Source organism: Diachasma alloeum, unplaced genomic scaffold, assembly GCF_001412515.2.
Source record: "Diachasma alloeum isolate Michigan unplaced genomic scaffold, Dall2.0 Dall_scaffold_00339, whole genome shotgun sequence".
In the NCBI taxonomy this organism is placed as follows: domain Eukaryota; kingdom Metazoa; phylum Arthropoda; class Insecta; order Hymenoptera; family Braconidae; genus Diachasma; species Diachasma alloeum.
The window spans coordinates 11,835-32,286 of NW_021680478.1; the positions used below are offsets into that span (position 1 = coordinate 11,835).

The 20,452-nt window shown below is 38.3% G+C and overlaps 2 protein-coding genes across 4 annotated transcripts in view; one reads left to right on the top strand and one right to left on the bottom strand.

Annotated features, from left to right (window-relative positions):
* On the top strand, nt 1-2,416 carry LOC107040639 (protein-S-isoprenylcysteine O-methyltransferase). Its single transcript, XM_015260798.1, has 4 exons — nt 1-444; nt 536-1,015; nt 1,165-2,169; nt 2,240-2,416. Exons 1-3 carry the CDS (start codon nt 241-243, stop codon nt 1,345-1,347), a joined length of 867 nt encoding a protein of 288 aa, XP_015116284.1. The 5' UTR covers nt 1-240; the 3' UTR covers nt 1,348-2,169; nt 2,240-2,416.
* The window catches only part of LOC107040636 (basement membrane-specific heparan sulfate proteoglycan core protein), a 63,430-nt gene continuing 45,381 nt past the window's right edge, over nt 2,404-20,452 (bottom strand). For 2 of the 3 annotated variants that reach the window (XM_015260792.1, XM_015260785.1), the window contains 26 exons: nt 20,271-20,387; nt 20,044-20,187; nt 18,629-18,736; nt 18,398-18,541; nt 18,259-18,321; nt 18,119-18,133; nt 16,335-17,835; nt 15,978-16,274; nt 15,499-15,706; nt 15,168-15,308; nt 14,450-15,072; nt 13,624-14,371; nt 13,099-13,534; nt 12,591-12,887; nt 12,232-12,374; nt 11,989-12,166; nt 11,838-11,867; nt 11,266-11,763; nt 9,347-11,182; nt 8,966-9,160; nt 8,274-8,549; nt 7,907-8,055; nt 7,510-7,817; nt 6,956-7,425; nt 6,710-6,878; nt 5,843-6,517 (listed from right to left, as the gene is read on the bottom strand). In XM_015260792.1, coding sequence (XP_015116278.1) covers nt 6,400-6,517; nt 6,710-6,878; nt 6,956-7,425; nt 7,510-7,817; nt 7,907-8,055; nt 8,274-8,549; nt 8,966-9,160; nt 9,347-11,182; nt 11,266-11,763; nt 11,838-11,867; nt 11,989-12,166; nt 12,232-12,374; nt 12,591-12,887; nt 13,099-13,534; nt 13,624-14,371; nt 14,450-15,072; nt 15,168-15,308; nt 15,499-15,706; nt 15,978-16,274; nt 16,335-17,835; nt 18,119-18,133; nt 18,259-18,321; nt 18,398-18,541; nt 18,629-18,736; nt 20,044-20,187; nt 20,271-20,387 — 9,212 coding nt within the window. In that variant the 3' untranslated portion in view covers nt 5,843-6,399. Of the gene's footprint in view, nt 3,975-4,087; nt 4,439-4,524; nt 4,730-4,804; nt 5,214-5,291; nt 5,686-5,842; nt 6,518-6,709; nt 6,879-6,955; nt 7,426-7,509; nt 7,818-7,906; nt 8,056-8,273; nt 8,550-8,965; nt 9,161-9,346; nt 11,183-11,265; nt 11,764-11,837; nt 11,868-11,988; nt 12,167-12,231; nt 12,375-12,590; nt 12,888-13,098; nt 13,535-13,623; nt 14,372-14,449; nt 15,073-15,167; nt 15,309-15,498; nt 15,707-15,977; nt 16,275-16,334; nt 17,836-18,118; nt 18,134-18,258; nt 18,322-18,397; nt 18,542-18,628; nt 18,737-20,043; nt 20,188-20,270; nt 20,388-20,452 lie in introns of those variants that run through there. The other variant, XM_029126272.1, reaches the window with a different exon arrangement.

Here is a 20,452-nt window from a genome sequence, read left to right on the forward strand (position 1 = left end):
CCAAGCCCGTAGTTTCTCTCGCCGGCAAGTAAACATTCGCAAGCATGAATCAATTGATTTTTCTGCCCCAGAAAATGGGAAAATAATCATCATTAAATCGACACTGCGTTAAAATTATTTAATTGATGCCGTTATAGTTGATTTTTAAGTGCACACCAGTGATTGTTAAAAAAATTATAACCTAGTAGTTAGTAGTAACAATTAGCATAAGAGGTAGTGAAGAGTTCATTGATCAACATTATGACACTATGCAGAGATGGAAAAATTAGTTTAGCATGTTTCATCACAGCTTCCGTCCTCGTTGGGCTACCCGAGGTCCTTTTGAGGATTGAGTTTGACTCTTATCTTCATGATTTATTCAGGAATATTTGGTTTATACATGTCTTTCAGTTTGTTTTCTTGAATTTGTTAGTGTTGCTAGCTTTCAGGGGATTTCTGTACCAGGTGAGTTGATATATCCAATTATGCCACGTGATAAAAAAAATTACCATTATATATTTCTTAAAAAACATGTATTATTTTTCTTTCACATAAGGTGGCTGTGAGATCTGTTTTCCTGGGTTACACCCTTGGCATAGGAATTATAGTAGCCCTATTCGCTCCAGAATCATGGAAATGCTTCGGAATGTACATGTCAGTCCTCTCGACCTTCCATTACTCAGAATTTTTGGCAATAGCTTGGTCAAATCCAAAGGCAGTGTCCATCGACAGCTTTGTATTAAGGCACAGTGTGGCATATGGGATTGCTGCAGGCTCCAGTTGGCTTGAATTCTTTATTGAGAGGCAGTATTTCCCAGGTATGAAGGAAATATCCTTCGTCACATATTTTGGCATGCTCATGTGTGCCTGCGGAGAGGCCCTCAGGAAGCTGGCCATGTTCACAGCTAAGCACAATTTCAATCATCTCGTGCAGACTGAAAAGTCTGCTGATCATGAGCTGGTGACTCATGGTGTCTACAAGCTCTGCCGGCATCCCAGTTATGTCGGCTGGTTCTACTGGTCCATCGGGACTCAGGTTAGTTTTAAAAAAATGTTTTAAAAAACTAAATCTGTTATTTTTCAGCACTTATAGTTTCGAATAAACATCTTCCTATTGACCTTTTTCTTAAAAAGGTTTTTATGACGAAAAATAATTTTCATTAATTCTGGGACTTTCACTTTCAGCTGATTCTCCAAAATCCATTCTGTCTCCTGGCATATACAATAGCATCCTGGAGATTCTTCCATGATCGTGTAGTTCTCGAGGAGATCACTCTTTTAAACTTTTTCGGTGACGACTATGTTAATTATCAAAAGGAAGTTGGCACTGGCTTACCTTTCATCCCAGGCTACAAAATCGATACGTAGCTTGCAGTGACAGTGTAGAACTGTACATTATTTTGATTAATTAATTAATTAATTAATTCGTTCCGTGTGACATTATTTTTATTGTATAGAGGCTCATTCGACTGCGTTTGCATTTAATGTATAGCAATATTTCAATATTTATTATCATTTCTTTGTAAAAAGAAGAAAACCAAAAAAGTGAAGTTCAGTTTAAACCATAAAGTAGACAATGATTTGTCAATAAATTATATTTATGAAACTGTTGTTTCGATGGGTGATTGAAAGCATTTGAATCCTTTCTGAAGTTTATCCATGAAATTATGGAATGTATAGATGATAATAATGAGGGGAATTTCCGCAATCACCTCGGATAAATTATTACAATAATAAATTTCATCAATTTACGGCATCTGTTGTCTTCTTCAAGGCCATCGCTTTATTCTTTACTCCATCTGCTAAACGAGTTGTCAGGATTTGAGATTTTAATGTTCTATTGGAAATGATCTCCATACTTGCAGACATTTTTGTCAAACTTGTTTCGTTTGATTAATAAATGATAAACTTCTGATAATAGAAGGGAGCTCAACTATTTAAGGCGAGCTGTGCTTCGTTAAAAATCATACGTTTTTCAAACACCCAACAGTCTTGGTGTATTTCATCTCTGTTATTACAATCATCGTCGAGTGATTTTAAAATCGCCATCATGAACGCATTCAAATTGCTATTGTTTGTTGCAACTGTGGCCCTCGTGTGCGTCGCTGAATCTGGCAGGCTCTCTGCACATGTGGGACCGCTACATGGAAGTATTGGAGTCAGTGATGACCGACGCTATTAATTATTATGGTAAATACTGTTTTTTTTCTTTTTTACATTTCCCATCAACAACTATTCAATGAGATTATAAATTTGACAGATGGAATGGCCCTGTTGAACAATCTCGATGGCAAAACTTGCTGATAGTCTCTTGGATGTGCCGCAACACCAATTATCTCCAAAATTTTTGTGTTATTAACATGCTTTTGATATTTAACCATATCTGTAATGTAATACATTGGCATTTAATAAATCAATAGTTTATTTATCAAAACTATATTTATTGTCATTTCAATTTATATAATTTATACATAACAGTACCAGCTACACTTTCATTTTTTTTTGTCATATTCGCCACTTGCATTGCATACTTTCACAATTTTTAACTGCATCTATGATAATTACTGTAGTTTTTTGTTTCAATACATTCGAAAAGAAGAATTAATCAATAGGAGCTTTTATTTCATCTATAAAATTTTGATTACTCAAAGGATTTCAAATGAAAGACTGGCAGTGAATAAATTATTATCCGCACTCTCTTGAGTCAATGATAAAATCAGAGGTATTCCGCTGTCTTTGTCGTTTATCTTCCATGCAATGTATAAAAATTTTAATGAATAAATATGAAAGTTTTGTCTCCTTCTTCAATACAGTAAAGCGTCAAAAATGTGTATTGAGTATTTTTTTCTTTTTGTTGTTTTATCATTTTTAAAAATTGCAGACAACTGATGTCATGCGAATCGTAGGCGTCTACATAACTTTAAATAGTAGTTGTATAAAAGTGGGCAATTAGCGTAAGCTATTCTCATTCATTTTTACACTGATGAAAATTTATTCAAGTCTAAAAAGCAATATATCCATATTTTTTTGAAGGACTATTACTTGTCTATTTCAATAAAAAATTTACCTTGAATCGTTGAAATTATCGTAAAAAATATCTCCATCTGCAAAAATATTTTCATGATTTTAATGTAAATTTTTTCACAGTGTAAAATTGAATCTCCGAATTTTTGATAGTAAACAATTCTGTGGAGAAGAGAAACAACGTTATTCGACGAATCCAATTTTTCCTAGGGTTGTCTCAATATTTGGAGAATACAGAGGAAAATGGAACATTTTGGGAATCCCTGGGGAGATCTCCAGTTGTTCATTAATTTTCCTCGTCATTAACTTTATACTGCCTCTTTTCCACATGCTGCCCCTTCCAGCATAGAATCAATCTTCACTCTTATATCCTTGTATAATGTACGATATGCACATCAATTAGATGAATTTGATCATTTTTAAGCGCGGGTATAGAGTTGAAAGCGAATCCGTTCATTACCACATTACCATTATCCATTCGCCCCGTCCCGCATGGGAAGATCTTGTCGGTATATAAACTTTATTATCTTTTCTAAAATAAATCTGCATTGGAATAATTCCCACGTAAAAATTACATTTCTCTGTTTAAATAAGAATCGTTTTAATCACCCTCCTCAGGGATATTTGATCAAGCATTAAATATCTAGATTTTGTTTCTTTTTTTATCGTAAATCCTAAAATAGTCAACACAACGATAAAATACTCAATAATAGATTAACCAATATTCAACCAAATTTCCTAGGATTACATTCATCAAGAGCGTCAATACATTGCGAGGCACTGCTGAATCGATAAGAATATTGCACGTTAATTGAATAATAATGAGGCCAGTGAAATTTTTAGAATGGTATGAGGCTAAACTAATAGTAGGTTTTGGATGGATTATGTTGACAGGTGGGGGTGGTATGAATGCATCAAAACCGTCAGTATCACCGTCGGTGAATACCAGAGAGGAGGGATTCCATCTCACTCTAAATGAATGCAGCGTGAAAGGTTGTTAATAAAATGACATAATTTGTTAGATAAAATGACAAAATGTTTGACAAATTTTTCATTGTCTCAATGAAATGTGATGTGTACTCACCTAGTACAGGGAAAAACATTTTTCCCCCTAACAGACTTTTCCCCAATATCAATAGCACCCGAGTCCTGAACTTCGAGTGTATAAATACAGCCAGAGAAACCGCTGTAGTATCTTCCATATGTCATGGCATAATCCGGCACACCACCCAGATATACGTTGCCACGAGCATTTAGTATTCGCTTTAATCCATCGCTAACACCACTCTCGGTGTGTTCACCATTTAATTCAATACTACCATCGGTACCCTGACGTTTCAGTATTATTCTGTGGCGTTGGCCGTCGTCCACGCGCTGGGTTGTTACGCGGATTACAGCTGGTCCTGAGCCCAAATTATACTGATACTCTATGTACCTGAAATGGTAAATGGAGAAATTTCAACAATTCAATGCACCAGTGATTTTTTCTTTCATGTGAAATTTTATTATTCTATCTCTCACCCATCAATAATTCCAAGTGCAATGTAATCATCATCAGGATTGAGGTCATCTGGTGGTTGGCCATGCCACATTATCAAACCATGAGTTTTGTTAGTAGATATTTCAAAGCCCATTACTTCACGATCCTCCTCGTGTGTCATCACTGTACGCTCGAGCTCCAACCATCCATCCCCTCTGAATGTAACATCATAAGCTATTTCTACCTCTACAAAAATTATGAAGTAAATATAATATTTCAACTTTGACAATGATAAAACAGTAGTTATATGAATGAATTTACGTTTTTCACAATTGTTGCCACTAAAGCCAAGTGGACAATCACATTTATAAGCTCCATGCATCTCTAAACAAGTCCCTCCATGTTTGCAAGGTTTCAGCATTTCACACTGCCTGAGCACATTTTCACAATTAATCCCCACGTATCCATATTCACACGTGCAAGAGTAGCCGTCGTAGCTATGAGAAATTTGGCAAAGCCCGTGTTTACAAGGATTCTCGTCACATGGACTGTAGGGAGGAGTCATCGATGTATAAATCACTGACGGCGATGGAGTTTCGTGGCGGAATATTGGAACAGTTGGAAGTGGTGAACTATGACTCCAAGGTATTGCCGGTATTTCACAGTCTTCGATGTTTGCTAGGTCAATTGTTGAGTTTAATAGATGCAAATCGATTCCAGACATCTCCAACTATTCATCAAGTGCAAATCAACAAATTTCATTAATTCAAGCCAACTGAAAACATAAATAATGATGTTAATAGTTCACCTCATTGATGCAGCCATGAAAATGTCTCGTCACATCCACATTTTTATTTATTTTTATTCTAGTCCTGTTAACTCCTCCAACATATAAAGGGGTATTTAATGTCATTCGTCTAGCAGACCCAAGCGAGTGTCCCTCAACGATCCTCTCACCATTAACCGATAATTTTCCATCTTTTAATTCCCGATAGATCGTGACCTTGGTCCAAACACCCGGTTGAATAATGTAATTCGATCTTACCACAGCCATTCCACTGCCCGCGTCAAAGCGAAACTCAACGTGTCGGTCCTTAATAACAACAGCTACAAAGTCACCAACACCCTCATCAGTTTCTGAGCAATATACAAGTAGCTCGTCTCCGTTATCCGAGGGATTGAAATTCATCGAGAGCTTGAACCTAAATACATTTACAGATGATGATAATAATAATCATAATAAATACATGGATAAATAATAATAATAATAATAATAATAATAATAATAATTACTTACAAATTATATGATGGACAAATTATAAATTATAAACTAGGAAAATAAATTAAACAGAACATAAATTAAAGCAATAAAATTGTCATATGAATTTTTATTCGTTCGCTGAAAATATAATAATATCTGAACTAACATCCTGTTACTTAATATCTCCTCTTTCTATTTGAATTAAGTAAATATGATATACACAGACGACGCATACACATTTTCCTTACAAATAAGCATTTGTCAATAGCATGTCATAGTGAACAATTATTGTGTTCAAGCCTTAATGCCATGGAAGAACTACACTAGTGGTTAAATGCAAAACGGCAGTGACTAAACGTCATTCTAACGCTTTATCCAGAATTTTATAAATTTACTTTTCATCTATTAATTAATATATTTATATTGACTTAGGAAGCTCAGTTAAAAGATCGATTTTCTCAATTAAAAAGCTGTACAAAAACTATATAATTAGCAATTTCTTATCAAGTTCAGCACCACTCGGGGAAATTCATTCCAATAAGAATTGATCAACTCCCAATGGGACAGCTCTACTGGCAGTAAAAAACGTAGAGGGAATTGAGTAGAGAACATGTTTCAGTTTAGTATAATTGATTGATGATTGATAATAAAAACTCTAGTATTTAAAATGGTGCTTGGGGTGTTTTTTTGGATTTGATGATCTTGCTTTCTTAAGCTTGGCCAAGTATCCGTCGTAGGATCGTTTCGAGTGATTGGTACTTCTCACGTGTGTTCTGGAAATCATATGGACTTGATTAAATTAAAAAAATATCATTGGGTTTTTCATTTACTCTTTCTTTTTGCAGACTGATTGTTGCCCCCTTCAACTCCTGGCTTATGTATTCTCATATGAATTGATTAGGTGAAAATAAAACCATAGAAATGGAAAAAAATCACTATAAAATAATTGGTAATATTGTACTTACCGCCTGGAATTTTTGTTTGGAGATTGATAAGCGAGAAAAGAGCGAGAATTTCTGAATGCAGGCTGGTGAACTTGACCCGAGTGTTCACAGCGCGATCCATATGTACCCTGTGGGCAGTGACACTTGAAGCCATTCTCAGTGTCTAGGCAATTGCCTCTGCCGCAAGCACCTAAATAAACAATACATTTCATTTTTATGTAATTTTACAATGTCGATTTATGTCATGCTCATCAATTGTCTTGTAACCTGGATAACATGGCTGGCCATTAAAATCACAGTGTGTCCCTGTATATCCTGCCCGGCAAAGACAAGTGTATCCATCCTTAGTGGGCGCCTCTTGACACACTCCAGAATTATGACACGGATTTTCAGCGCACGTTTCGCAACTTGTAACTCCAATACTGTCTGTTTGATTTCCAATGAGATCAATAGTCTCCTCCTCGATGACGATTCTTGAGACACAACCAACGAAGCCAATGCGTTTGGCTCCAGTGCTAGGATTCAACACAACGTGATCAGGCACACCTCCGATGTAAAGTGGCTCTTTTACATCCAACTTTTGTCTTCTACCGCCGGCTACACCTTTGTAAGGGCCCTCTCCATCGACAAGCATCAATCCCTCTTTATTCATACGTTGGAGTTTTATTGTGTGCCATTCACCCAGGGATATGGGTTTCCGAGCTCGAATTATAGCTGGACCAGAGCCCAAATTAAATCTGAACAGTGAGTTAAACAGTTTTTAAGGAAATGTCAACAATTTGTAATAATAATGGCAACAATTGCAACACATTCCTGTTTACCTAAATTCAGGGAATCCATCGATCAAAGATAGAATGACAAAGTCCCCACTACCATCAGAAGATTCGGCATTATACATGACAATACCATCATAGCTCTCTGGTTTGAATGACACTTCGATATTATGTCTTCCATAAGAATCATGCAGTGGCCTCAGTGCGATATAGCTAAGAGGTGCCTGATTAAAGTTGGGTACAACTCCAGTAACAACGAGAACTGTTGGCACTTCCGAAGTTTCAGGCCCATTTGACGCAGTGCAAATGTATGTGCCTGCATCTTCTGCTCGAACTTTCAACAATTTTAACTTGTTCTGAAGGAGAACAAAATAAAAAATTTTTTTCATCACTACCGATGGGGGATAATTTTTATGTAAATAATTTTTTTTTACAAACAACTTACTTGGTACATGAAGACCACTGGGAGCAAACCATTAAGTTTACTCCATTTATATGTTATTGGACCGTTAAAGTCAACACGACAGTCCATTTCTATGCTCGATCCATAAAGGACACTCTTCATTTCAATTGCTGGTTCGTCATTTTCGCCACCTGAAGGACATTGAAAATTCAATACAATCCAATTTTACATAATAAAGAGAAACTAATAATGATAAAATTCATTCTATTAATTGATAATGATTACTTATTACTTACATTATGTACAATATATTAAATATCCAATGAAAAAAAAAGAAAATGAAAATTGTGTATTAGTAAATGATCATCAACATGTTGGACAAATTGATGGTTTAAAAATGTAAAGTCACCTTGAACAATAAGATTGTAATCCTGCTCAAAGTTTCCTTCAGGTGTATCTACTCGACATTTGTAAACTCCGCTATCCGTCATCTGCACATTAACAATTCTCAACTTGTCCCCGTAGACTTGAGCAGTAGCCGGAAGTGATCCGTCCTCCGCCTTGTACCACCTGTATGTGGGAATTTCGGTTTGTCTCGAAGAGAATACACAACGAAGATCAAATGTATCTCCAATATTGACAATATCAGTGGAAGGCTCAATATGAACTACCGGTCCTGCTGGTGCTGGAAAAATTAAATTCAGAAACCCTATCAATCTCTTTTCGAAGCAGCCAATTAACATTGTGACATTGTGAAAAAGACACATTATTACGTGAATTTATCGTGATATTGAATATGGAAATGATTTGCAATGTTATTTCCACACAACAACGACAACAACAACAAGAAAAATTTGAAGAAAATTGGAGAACAACTTGTTTCGATGATACTTTTCATTCTGATAATGACTAATGATTTCCCATTCATGTGTAAAAATAATAAAAAATAAATAGTGTCTTTTTCACATACATTCTTGGACAGTGGTGGAGGAGAAATGCTACAACTATAATAAAAAGAAAAAAAATACAATCTAACAACTAAATAAAAGACGATAATAACACACAGATGATAAACACGACACAAAGGATCACAGAACAAACCGCGTCGTCGTTGCAGATATTGTCGATATTGCGTGATCCTGCAGTAGCGTTCATCAGTTGCATCGCTGCAGTGTACATAGCCGTCACAAACATTATCCAGTGTTATGCACTCTTGGCTTCTGCACCGGTACAGCCCCCCGTCGGCACACAGTACCGTATGGTACATTGGCATGCAATCCGCAAGCGAATTAACTACTAAATAATAACCCGGTGTTTCACAATTCAAAGTAACAAACTCAGGAAATATTAAACTCATCCCTTTCTGATCGAGGAAAAAAATTGGAAAAACATTGGATAAAACCAGAGAGTCAAGCAAATTTACAACATATATAGAATAAAATTGGTAAGACTTGAAAAATACTCAAACTGATGGATACTTACGTGAGACGTGGACATTAACGTAATCGCTGGAGACTCCTCCTTTGTCATTGGTGACTTGGCAGATGTATCGTCCACTGTCTTCAGGTCTAACTCTCTCCAGTTGCAAGTGATTGTTCTGGATACGAGCATTCCTCGGGAGGGGCAGACTCTCCCTGATCCAGCTGATCTGCACCCTCTCTCTGGTGTCACACCTCAGTTTGATAGAACTTCCTGCGACTGCATTGATATCCCGTTCGACAGCTCTAATGCCAGGATCTCTGTAGGTTTCAGCATTGACAAGTACCTCAGCAACAGCTTCGGCAATTCCAGCTGAATTTGTCGCCTTACACACGTATTTTCCAGCATCATTGTAAGTGATTCCATGGAATCTCAAAACTCCATTGTCATCGGTGACGCTAGGGGGTAATTGCCTGCCGATAGAGCTCCACTGAATCCTGAGGGGTTGGTCTCCAGTAGCTGTACAAACAATTGAAGGACTCTCTCCAGGCGCGACTGTCTGGGTGCTGGGATTCAACTCGATTCTGGGTAATGAAATGACTTCCACATGACTCTTTGCTCTGAATAACTCAGTATTGTCGCTGTCCAATCCCAAACAGATGTATTCTCCAGCTGCATCCCTGCGTACGTCAGGTATCGTCAAGACTCCATCATGGACTGTGCTACCTACTGGCAAGGTTCGATGATCTGATCTAATCCAGTCGAGGTAAATCCTTGAGTCGTCAGGACCGGCTACGTGACACCTTATCTCTACTTTGCCACCAATAGGAATTCTCAGGTAATCCTCAGGGATACTCACTCCTGTTCCTCTTCCCCTTGGAGGGACTGGCGGATAGGGACGATCCACGGGTCTCTCACAGGGTTGATCACCTCTGCATGGTGGTGGATACTCGTCTACGCTGTTGTCATCGTCTTCGATTCTTACTTGAACTCGTTCTTCCGAAACACCGGCTGCATTAACAGCTTTACATGTATAAGAATCTTCATCATTGGGAGACATTGAGAGTATTTCATAAACTGCCGAGAGTGGAGGAGCGTGAGGCGCTTGCATGAACGTGTAAGACGGCTGATAGCCTTGCTGCTGGCCATGTTTGCTCCAAGCAACGTTGGGTTGAGGATGACCCTCAGCAGTGCATGTTAATCTCACTCTCTCATTCTCTCTAACTCTGATTATGCCAGTATTTGGAGTGATTTTGATCACTGGAATTGATTGGACTTGGATTTGAGCTACAGCAGAGGTTGATCCAACCTCATTGGTCACCGTACACTGGTAGCTGCCTCCATCATTAATAGTGATATTGGTAAGACGTAGGAGACCTCCAGGAAGGCTGACGATATTGGAACCGAAAGGTCGAGCGTCTTGACGGGACCAATGGACCTCAGGAAGAGGGAAACCTGCCGATACTCGACATTGGAGATCTGCTGATCCTCCAAGAATAACAGGTTGAATATTATGGGGGTAGATTTCAACTGCAGGAGCTTCTCGAGGAGACACTTCAATCATTGCAGATGCCTCAAAAACACCAGCTGCATTTGTTGCTCGACAGATATAGACACCTCGATCTGACACTTGGGGACGAACGATCTTGAGGGTATTACCATATTGTTGAGCTCGAGGACCCAACGAAGAACTCTCTCCGTATTTCAACCATTGGACTTGGATGTTTGAATTTTGATCGTTAATTAGGCATTTAACTTCGGCAACTGTGCCCTGAAAGACTGTTTGTTTTTCGGGTTCAACTTTTACCATTGGCGGATTCCGACGAGGGTGGATCGTGATCCTGGAGGTGGTGGAGGACTCTGTTCCTTGGTAACTTGTTGCCACGCATATATAAATGCCTGGAGAACGAGAAAGTTGGCTTTAAAAATATTCAGTTTGGATGAGTAAAATAATGCTGGTGTGATAGAAAAAAAGTTTTTACCTGAATCGCTAGTTCCAGGATTAGTCATTGTCAATACGCCATCTGTCTGACTAGCTGAGATAGGTAACGGTAGTCCCCCTGATCTTGTCCAGTGGACAGTCGCATGGTAATTCGATCTAGTGCAGACCATTCTGACAGTATCCCCGCTGGATCCAATCCACTCTTGGGGTGTTATGATGGGTCCAACATCAGGATATACATTGGGACGTGGTCTGTTGGGATTATTCACTACGTACAAAATCGTAGTCTGCTCCTTAACACCCAATTCATTCCTAGCAATACACTTGTATTCAGCTGCATCAGCTCTCGTCACAGCTGGAATCCTCCAGACTCCATTCTGGAATGTTGCCTCTGGATTCATTTGACCTTGGACTCGCATCCATTCTAGTTGAGGTTGAGGATTGCCTGAGGCTTCACAGTGAAACTCTACGGGTTCGCCTTCACGAATTTCTTGGTATGCAGGCCGAATGTGTGGTTTTGGTTCCACTCGATTGGCACCTGTGAATTTTAATCAATTTTCATTCATTTTTTGCCTTTAACAAATTTTGTCTTCGAGCTTGAATTCGTGGTACCTGGAATATTTAGAAGACTTTTGGGGAATGCTGCGTCCATTTTCAATAATCATTATTATTAATTTGATTGATTAGAGTGTTTAGAAAATAAAATGTTTTCTCTTGAATTAATGGAATTTTTAGAATATAATAATATTCTGCGAATCCTTACCTCCAACAGTGAGAGTGACTCTTTGATCAGCGATATTAACTCCATCAGTAACGTGACAAATGTAAACACCACTGTCTGACACTTTAACATCCCGAATGATGAGAAGTCCATGCGAATCCTCTAAACTGCGATCTGGCAATCTACCGCCTTCTTTCTCCCATCGGATACGCACTTCATTCTGCGAAAATCAATCAAATGTTTTAGAAATGAATTTTCAATAGAAAATGTATCGTCATCACTCACATTATCCAATGATCTTCCTGTGCATTGATACTTCACAGTGCTGCCCACATGGACAATCCGCAATTTATCCTCCTGAATGGAGACGGAAATCCTTGGGGGTGAGGGTTCAGGACCGGGAGGAGTCGTTACAGATGGATAATCCACTGAGAAAACACTTTTTGTCATTAAATGGAAAAAATATCAAATCAAATTCAACAATCAAAGCATCATCATCATCATAATCATCATTATCAACACATATGTTAAACAATCAAAGCCTCAACACCAAAATAAATGAATAATAAAACCCCGTCACTGCGCTAAACTCAACCTGGCTGTGGACGATGACAAATTAGCACATAAATCATCATTTCCCCAACCTGGTGCAACTGTAGTCGTTATCATAGCTAATTCATTGCCATGTCGATCCAAAATAGAACACTCTACGATACATGGATGCTGTCCTACATGCACCTTCCAGAATCTATAAGCCCCACCGTCAGTCTGCACTAGAGGTCCTGGCTCCAGTGCCCAAGCAGTCAATGGGAGACCATTGTACGAGGATAATTTAAAGTAAATGTATAATTTCTGTCCATGATTGTAGGAACATTTCATTTCGATTTCAGTGTTCCTTGGAGCTTCTGCATTCATCGGCATTAGACCTACCCGTAGTTCAGCTACACCCCATCATGCAATTTAATTTAATTTATTTTTCTTTCCAATTTGTATGATTTATTCAATGATGAATCTCTATAGCTGTCCACCGTCTATCCAGTTTAGGTGGATTATTTTGAAAGCTTTTTGAGTTAATTCTTGGATAATCATGAAAATTGTTAAAAACAAGCCGAAAGAAAATTCTTCATCCATGAATAACGAATAATTGCTCACCAATATCCTGACAATAATGTCCAGTGTAACCGGAAAGACAGTGACACTTGATGAGTCCTCCTCTATGCATCTCACAGCTCTCCTCGTGGTCATTACAAGGACAGGCATTACAGGCACCAAGAAGACTGACTGATCTGTCAGTGATATCACGATAATATCCTCGTGCACATGATTCACAGGAAGTGCCAGTGTACCCTAGTGGACAACGACAGCTCTCAATCTGCGTAGCTCTGTTCTTGCCAGTGAAATGTTCGACCGCTGTGTCTAGGCTAATATCACTGATGTAGGTACTGATCATTCCTTCACTGTAAGTCGCCCGAACGAGAATTGCTTCTAGGTTCGAGAGTACCGTCATCATATCGGTTCTCGAGGGTCTCTTTGGACCTTCTGGCGATAGTCTACGCCATTCAGATTCTCTAAGCGGTACTGAGTATGTCTGAAATTGATTGAATTGAGATGATAATGAAAGAATTATAGGAAAAGAAATTAGACAAATCAAAATGTAATATCTGACAAACGACTTACTATATGATTATCTGGATACAAGCTCACTGAATTAGTCCAGAAAAGTGATATTCCATTACCAAGGAGCATAACATCCTGATCGACAATGCTCTTGGCCCCATCCTCCGCCTTGAACCTCTGTGTCATCGTAAGATTTCCCCCATAACTCTTTACTTTGTTGCCTGTGAAGGTGGTAGGTAAACTCCAGAAGAGCCTTCTATTCTTGGTGGCAGGATTATACTGATATCCAATCTCATTCATAGCCACATTAATATCAAAAGCATCATCAATTATGTCTCTTCTGGATGCATCAGTGAGGGTAAATCCATGTTTAGAATCATATACCCAAGAGGGTATCTGTTGTATGTAGAGCGAGCTCTCATGACATTGATCAGTGACTCCGCTGCAGAAGCACTGATTGCAGCCATTTGGATTATCCGATGACAGTCCAAAGGTAGCAGGACGACATCTGTTGCAATTAGCCCCTTCGACGTTGACTTTACATTGACAACGACCATTGATACATTGGGTAGAGGTAGATCCAGCTGGATTGCAGTTGCACTGTTCAGGGAATTCTCCGTGATACTTGCAGCCCTCCCTTATTGGATCACCGGTGTATCCCAATTCGCAGAGATCACAGTGCTCTCCAGTTGTGTGATTTCCACAGTTTTCGCAGACTCCAGTCTCAGGATCACACTGAGTGGAGTGTCCATTGCAGTGGCATGGTTCGCAAATTCCTAGATAGAGTCCCTCAAAAGCTCGCGTGTAACTGTAATGATTGAAGAAATTATGGTATTAAATGAAAATATAATAATAATAATAACAATAACAATAAAATTCTACATACCCTGGAGCACAATCCTCACAAGACAGTCCAGTATATCCAACGGGACAGCTGCACTCCTCAACTTGGACAGCTTTCTCCTTGCCTGTATTATATTTTTCAGCAGTATCCAATGATACATGAGCCAGAGCTGCTTCATCTGTATGGGTCGTATAGGTTGCCTTGACCTTAATGGCTTTAATGTCGGCCAGAGTCATTAGCAGGTGTTCTCTGTCGGCTTGAGTGCCATCAGTCCTCTGCCAAAATTGCTCAAGGAGTGGAACTGCGAATGACTGGTTGGAGTTGGGCTCCGGAGACTCTCGGGAATAGTAGAGTAGATTGATGTCGTTAGCTGAGACTAACTCTACATCAGGCGCATTATTCCTGGAGCTTTGTCCACCTGGAGAAGGAACGTAGCGGACTGTATAGCGTAGACTGCCGCCATAGGATGTCACTTGGTCGCCAAGGAAGATGGAGGGTAATTGCCAATAATAGACGTCACCATTTCCCCGATTCGGAAAGTCTGAGTAGATGATCTCTCTTCGGGTGGGATCCAAGTGGATTCCTGTAGATATTTGGGGCGCGTCTGGTTTGAGAGACTCGAGCAAGGAGAAGTCGCGAATGGAATTGGTAAACGATACGTGTATCTGCAATGAAAATATTCATTGATTAATTTAATTTACCTTCTGATCATTCAGTCGGGGAGAATGTTTATTTGTTCTTTTCACAAATATGAATTTACCTCACTTCTGTACCAATTGGATTCAGAACATCTGTTGGTGATGCCCATGCAGAAACAGCTGATGCATCCAAATTGATTGTTGGAAGCTAGATTGAAGGTATTGGGCTTGCATTGATCACAAGTTAATCCAGTAGCAGATTGCTGAAATGTTAATTATTACATAAATAATCTATCTCTCTCTCTATTACTTGATTACTTACGTTGTTGGCATTAAAATAATTTACCAATTTTTCCGAATGATTGCATCAAAGTATTGTAAACATAGTTTTATTGAGAATAATAATAATAAAAACATTTAAATGGAAAATACATCATTAATGATGATAATTACCTTGCATCTGCATTTTCCATCAACATCAGCAGTTGCTGAAAGACTTCCCCGTGGGTCACAAATAGAATCCTGAACGCACATATCTCCAGCTATGAGAGGATTTCCATGGTAACCATCTGCACATTTCTCACACCGTTCTCCATCGTATCCAGGAGGACATTGACAAATTGGTCGCATATTGGAGCCAAGTCGACAAGTTCTTGTGAATCTAGAAAATATACGTTGGAAGCATTAATATTATTACTAATGATGATATATCAATAGTAATAATAATAATAATAATAATAATAATAATAATAATAATAATAATAATAATAATAATAATAATAATAATAATAATAATAATAATAATAATAATAATAATAATAATAATAATAATAATAATAATAATAATAATAATAATAATAATAATAATAATAATAATAATAATAATAATAATAATAATAATAATAATAATAATAATAATAATGAAAAATTACTGATTTGCTGGATTAGTCAAAGGACACGGGCAGAGTTTGCATTCAATATTTCTCGATGGATCCCCATAGTAACCAGGTGGACATGGAGGCTCATCCCTGTAGCATTCCCCTAACCAGAGGCCTCCTGAACGCCTCAGGAAACCAGCGGCACAGCTTTGGCAGGAGTGGCCAAAGTATCCCGATGGGCAGGAACACTCTTCTACGAAGGATGCGACTTCAGATCCAGTATCGTGAGCAGAGTCCATAGTAATGTCAGTTATAGAGATATCCAATTGAGGACTCGTCTCGTATTTAGCCCTACAAATATTGTATTTATAATGGCCGAATAAAGAGAAATAGTGAAAATCATTGACTCACTTTATGAGAATATTATCCACATGCAATAGAACCATCATTATATCCTCCCTGCTAGCTGGAATTTCTCTTGCATGTTCCATCTTGTACCAATCACCATAAAAGAACCTAACAGCCTCTTCATTCTCCTTGTCCGGCAAAATATTTCTCCCTCGATGAATTAAAGTTCTGTTATTTCCCATGATAATAACACTGGGAGCACTATTATTCCTGCCATTTCCACTGTATCTCACATTATACCTCAGATATCCTCCATAAGACAACAACTGAGGGCCAAGGTAGGCCTCAGGAAGAGCAAAATAAGGTATTTCATAGCCAGATCTAGAGTTTAATACAGAACTATCGGAATAAGGAATGATAATGTCAACTCCATCCCTTCCTTGAGGTCTAATTTCAGCAATCTGACTTGGCAACTCTCCAGCAATCCTCAGGCCATTGATATCAACATTCAGCACTCTGTGTCTATCAAAAGGCGGAGGAATCTGATAAGTAAATAAATTAGCACTTCTACATTCATCAACAACGCCGAAACAGAAGCAAGGTATACAGTCTTCAGGCCTTCTGGCTTGAGAATTGAATGTTCCCCTCGGACAAACAGTTGGAGTGTCTTTGACAATGAGAATACAATCAGGAATGGCGAATACAAAGCCAGCAGCGTTGATAGCTTCACATGAATAGGCTCCTTGATCAGAAACACTAATATCAGGACAGGTGAGGGTGCCAGTGCCATTGCTAGAGGTAGAGAAACATTTTTCAGGTACGTGGCCCCAGTTCAATCTCCAGTTGATCTCAGGCGTTGGGACACCAATGGCTGTGCAGGTGAGAACCATTGTTTCACCAGGAGTGAGAACCATCATTGGTTGTGGTGGCTTGATGATATACACTGGTGAGCAACCGATCTCGTCACTACCGTCTTGACAGTCTCTCTCCATGTCGCAGTGATAGCTCTTTGGAATGCATTGGTCGTACTTGTGGCACTGGAATTCATCGGATCTGCAGACGGAACCTGGCGGTGGGGTGCCACAGTTCTCCTCGTCACTGCCGTCGGTGCAGTCTTTGTCACCATCGCATCTCCAAATTTTAAGAACGCATTCTTTGCTCTGACAACGAAATTGGTTGGGCTCACAGCCGTGGGGGTTGCACCGCATCTCATCGGAGCCGTCTGTGCAGTCGAATTTATTGTCACAAACCAAGGATTTTGGAATGCAGTCACCATTGCTGCAAGTGGCTTCGTTGTACTTGCAGACTTGAGGGGGACGCGTCGCTGGGGGCTCGAACTTTTCCACTTCCAGGTGAACTGTTATTCGTTGATTAGGGGTTGATGGGGGATAACCTACGGCTTCACAAATATAGATGCCGGCATGCTCCATTTGAATGTTGGGAATCTCTAGCCGACCATTTATATCTCGGGAGCCTGGGGGCAGGGGAAGGTTGTTGCCACGAATCCAACGGACTGCTGATCGAAGAGATCCCTCGTCACGACATTGGAAGACCACTTCACGACCTGGTATCATAGAAAGAGAGAGAGATAACAACCATTGGGATAAAATGGGGTTGATTCATGTTTTTGGTTTTTCTAATCAAAAACGGAGAAAAAATCATGATAATCGTGTTATTAAATTATTATTTGAAAAAAAAAGAAATGAATCACAGCTGTAAATAAACACATTCTTTATGACATTGTGAATAATTAATTTCCATGGTTTTTATATTAATTTCGGTGACTGATGATCCCCATGAATTCAAACAACCATGATTATACACTTTTCCGATTGTCAAAGTCTTACCTTGTCTCACTGGGTCTGGCCGAGCCAAGAAACAGAGAAATAATAAATGTTTTTTTATTAATAATTTCACAAGATTCAAGTATAAAATTCCAACCCTTCGGAGAATTTCAACAATTATCTTGATATCAATAAATTCTTACTTTCTTTGATTATCTGCTCGCTTGGGTAGGTCTTCAGATTGAGGCCATCAGTCTCATTGGTGTCTACAAAATGATTAAATGCATTGATATCTTGAGCATATAATAATAATTATTATAATAATGAGACAAGTCAAATTACCGCATCCTTCTTCATCCGATTTATCTCTACACTCTGGGATACCATTGCAACGAGATGAGTAATGTACACAGGTCCGATCTGTTCTGCAAGTGAATTGTCCTGGGGAACAGTGACGGCCTCCCGATGATATTGTTGTCGATTCAACTGGAATGAATAGCATTGTATCAGTATTGATAACAATAATGGAGCGAAAGTGATTGGCATGAAATTCTAACGTGTTTGATTGCTCACCACAACCCTCTTCGTCAGAACCATCATCACAGTCATAAACTCCATTGCATCTTTGTTTCTCCTCGACGCAATCACCATTACCACACTGGAATTGTCCTCGAACACACCCTGCAATTAAATAATAGTTCTTATTGTAAAAAATAGCTTGCAAATTATAATTTAGACAAAATATAATAATGAATTCATGAACATCAAAGGATTAATGGCCCAACAATATACATATATTTACTATGAGAATCTATAGCTCTCTCCTCCGATTTCAACTAATCAACAACTAACATTGAACTAATTAATGGCGATCCAAGTCGCATGATTAGTTAATGAATGATTGCATCCTCCCCAATATATGTGAATAACGGCTGAATTTATCACTGGCTACTGATAAAGCTGATTAAGCTTTATTTGAATTTAATTCAACTCCACTCAATTTTTAATGGACAGAATGATGAAAAATATATGTCATATATAAATAAAATTCGTCATTTAATATAAGGTGGTAGAGAGGATTGATTCTAAAAATCTACAAAATGTATAAAATTACGTCAGCTAACTGTAACGTCAGGCATGAGATGCACTACGATACATATCAACGAAATTCAATAATTTTTTTAATATGAAAAACAATTCTACATTACGTCCAATGCCCTACACATTATTTTCTATGTCAATGCTAACACCGATTGATAGTGTAAAACCAATAATATTAATAATACGATACGATTCTTGTTCAACAATAACGTAATTAATATAGAAACATGACAATCTGATAATATATCGACCATCGAGACAAGTGAAATCATTAATTGAAAATGATTTAATGTGAAAATAGAAAATTTTCCAGATTGTCCATGTTTCATTGAAACATTGAAGGAAAAAAATAAAACAGATTTTGCGCTTTATTTTTCGTTTTCTTCGTATTAAAATCTGACCGAAGCAGTACTGTTCGTCGGTAAAGTCACGACAATCGTAGAAATTGTCGCACCGATGGGCCGCGGGTATGCAATTTCCATCGGCACATATAAAATCAGTGGATGTACAATTTCTTGATCCATTTAGTTTTGTTGTTCCTTGATAATCAATGCCAAATTGATTATGATAATCCATTGTATTGGTCATGCTGACTGATGTATTCCAGATGATTGGTGTACTTTTATGCCATGTATCATCTATACCTAGAAAATTTAAACCCAAGCACGTACGACAGTGCAGGTTTATATAGTTTTTAAGTATAACACCCATTTCTGATTCATCATCATCATCATTTCTATAATTATGCAATTCATTTTTGTCGTATATTAAATTAAATGAATAATATTCAATTGAGTTCATTTTTTTCGCAATTATTTTCAATTTTTTCAATGCTCTTTGGGGTAATTATTTCGTGTTTCAAATGATAATTGAGAGATTATTTTCACCTCGTCTGCAGTGGAGTTCATCCTCATTCCCCGAACAGTCTTGTCTACCATCGCAAACTGCTGACTGCGGTATGCAGGTGTAATCATGACACGTGTACTCGTCTGCTCTACATTCGCTTGATGGTGGGTAAGGTGTACTATCCGCTGTAGCCAATAAAAAAATTTAATAATCAATTGACTTTTAAAAAAATTATCAATTCATCGGAAAATTGAGGAAAAATACTTACGACAGTTGCTCTCATCACTGCCATCATGACAATCGATATTTCTATCGCATAAAAATTGCTTAGGAATACAAGCACCATTGGCACAAGCGACCTGACCATCGGGACAATAGGGTGCCTCTGAAAACCCCCAAAATTCTATTAGGAATCCTTATAAACAAAATCATTTTTTTGCCCCCCCCCCC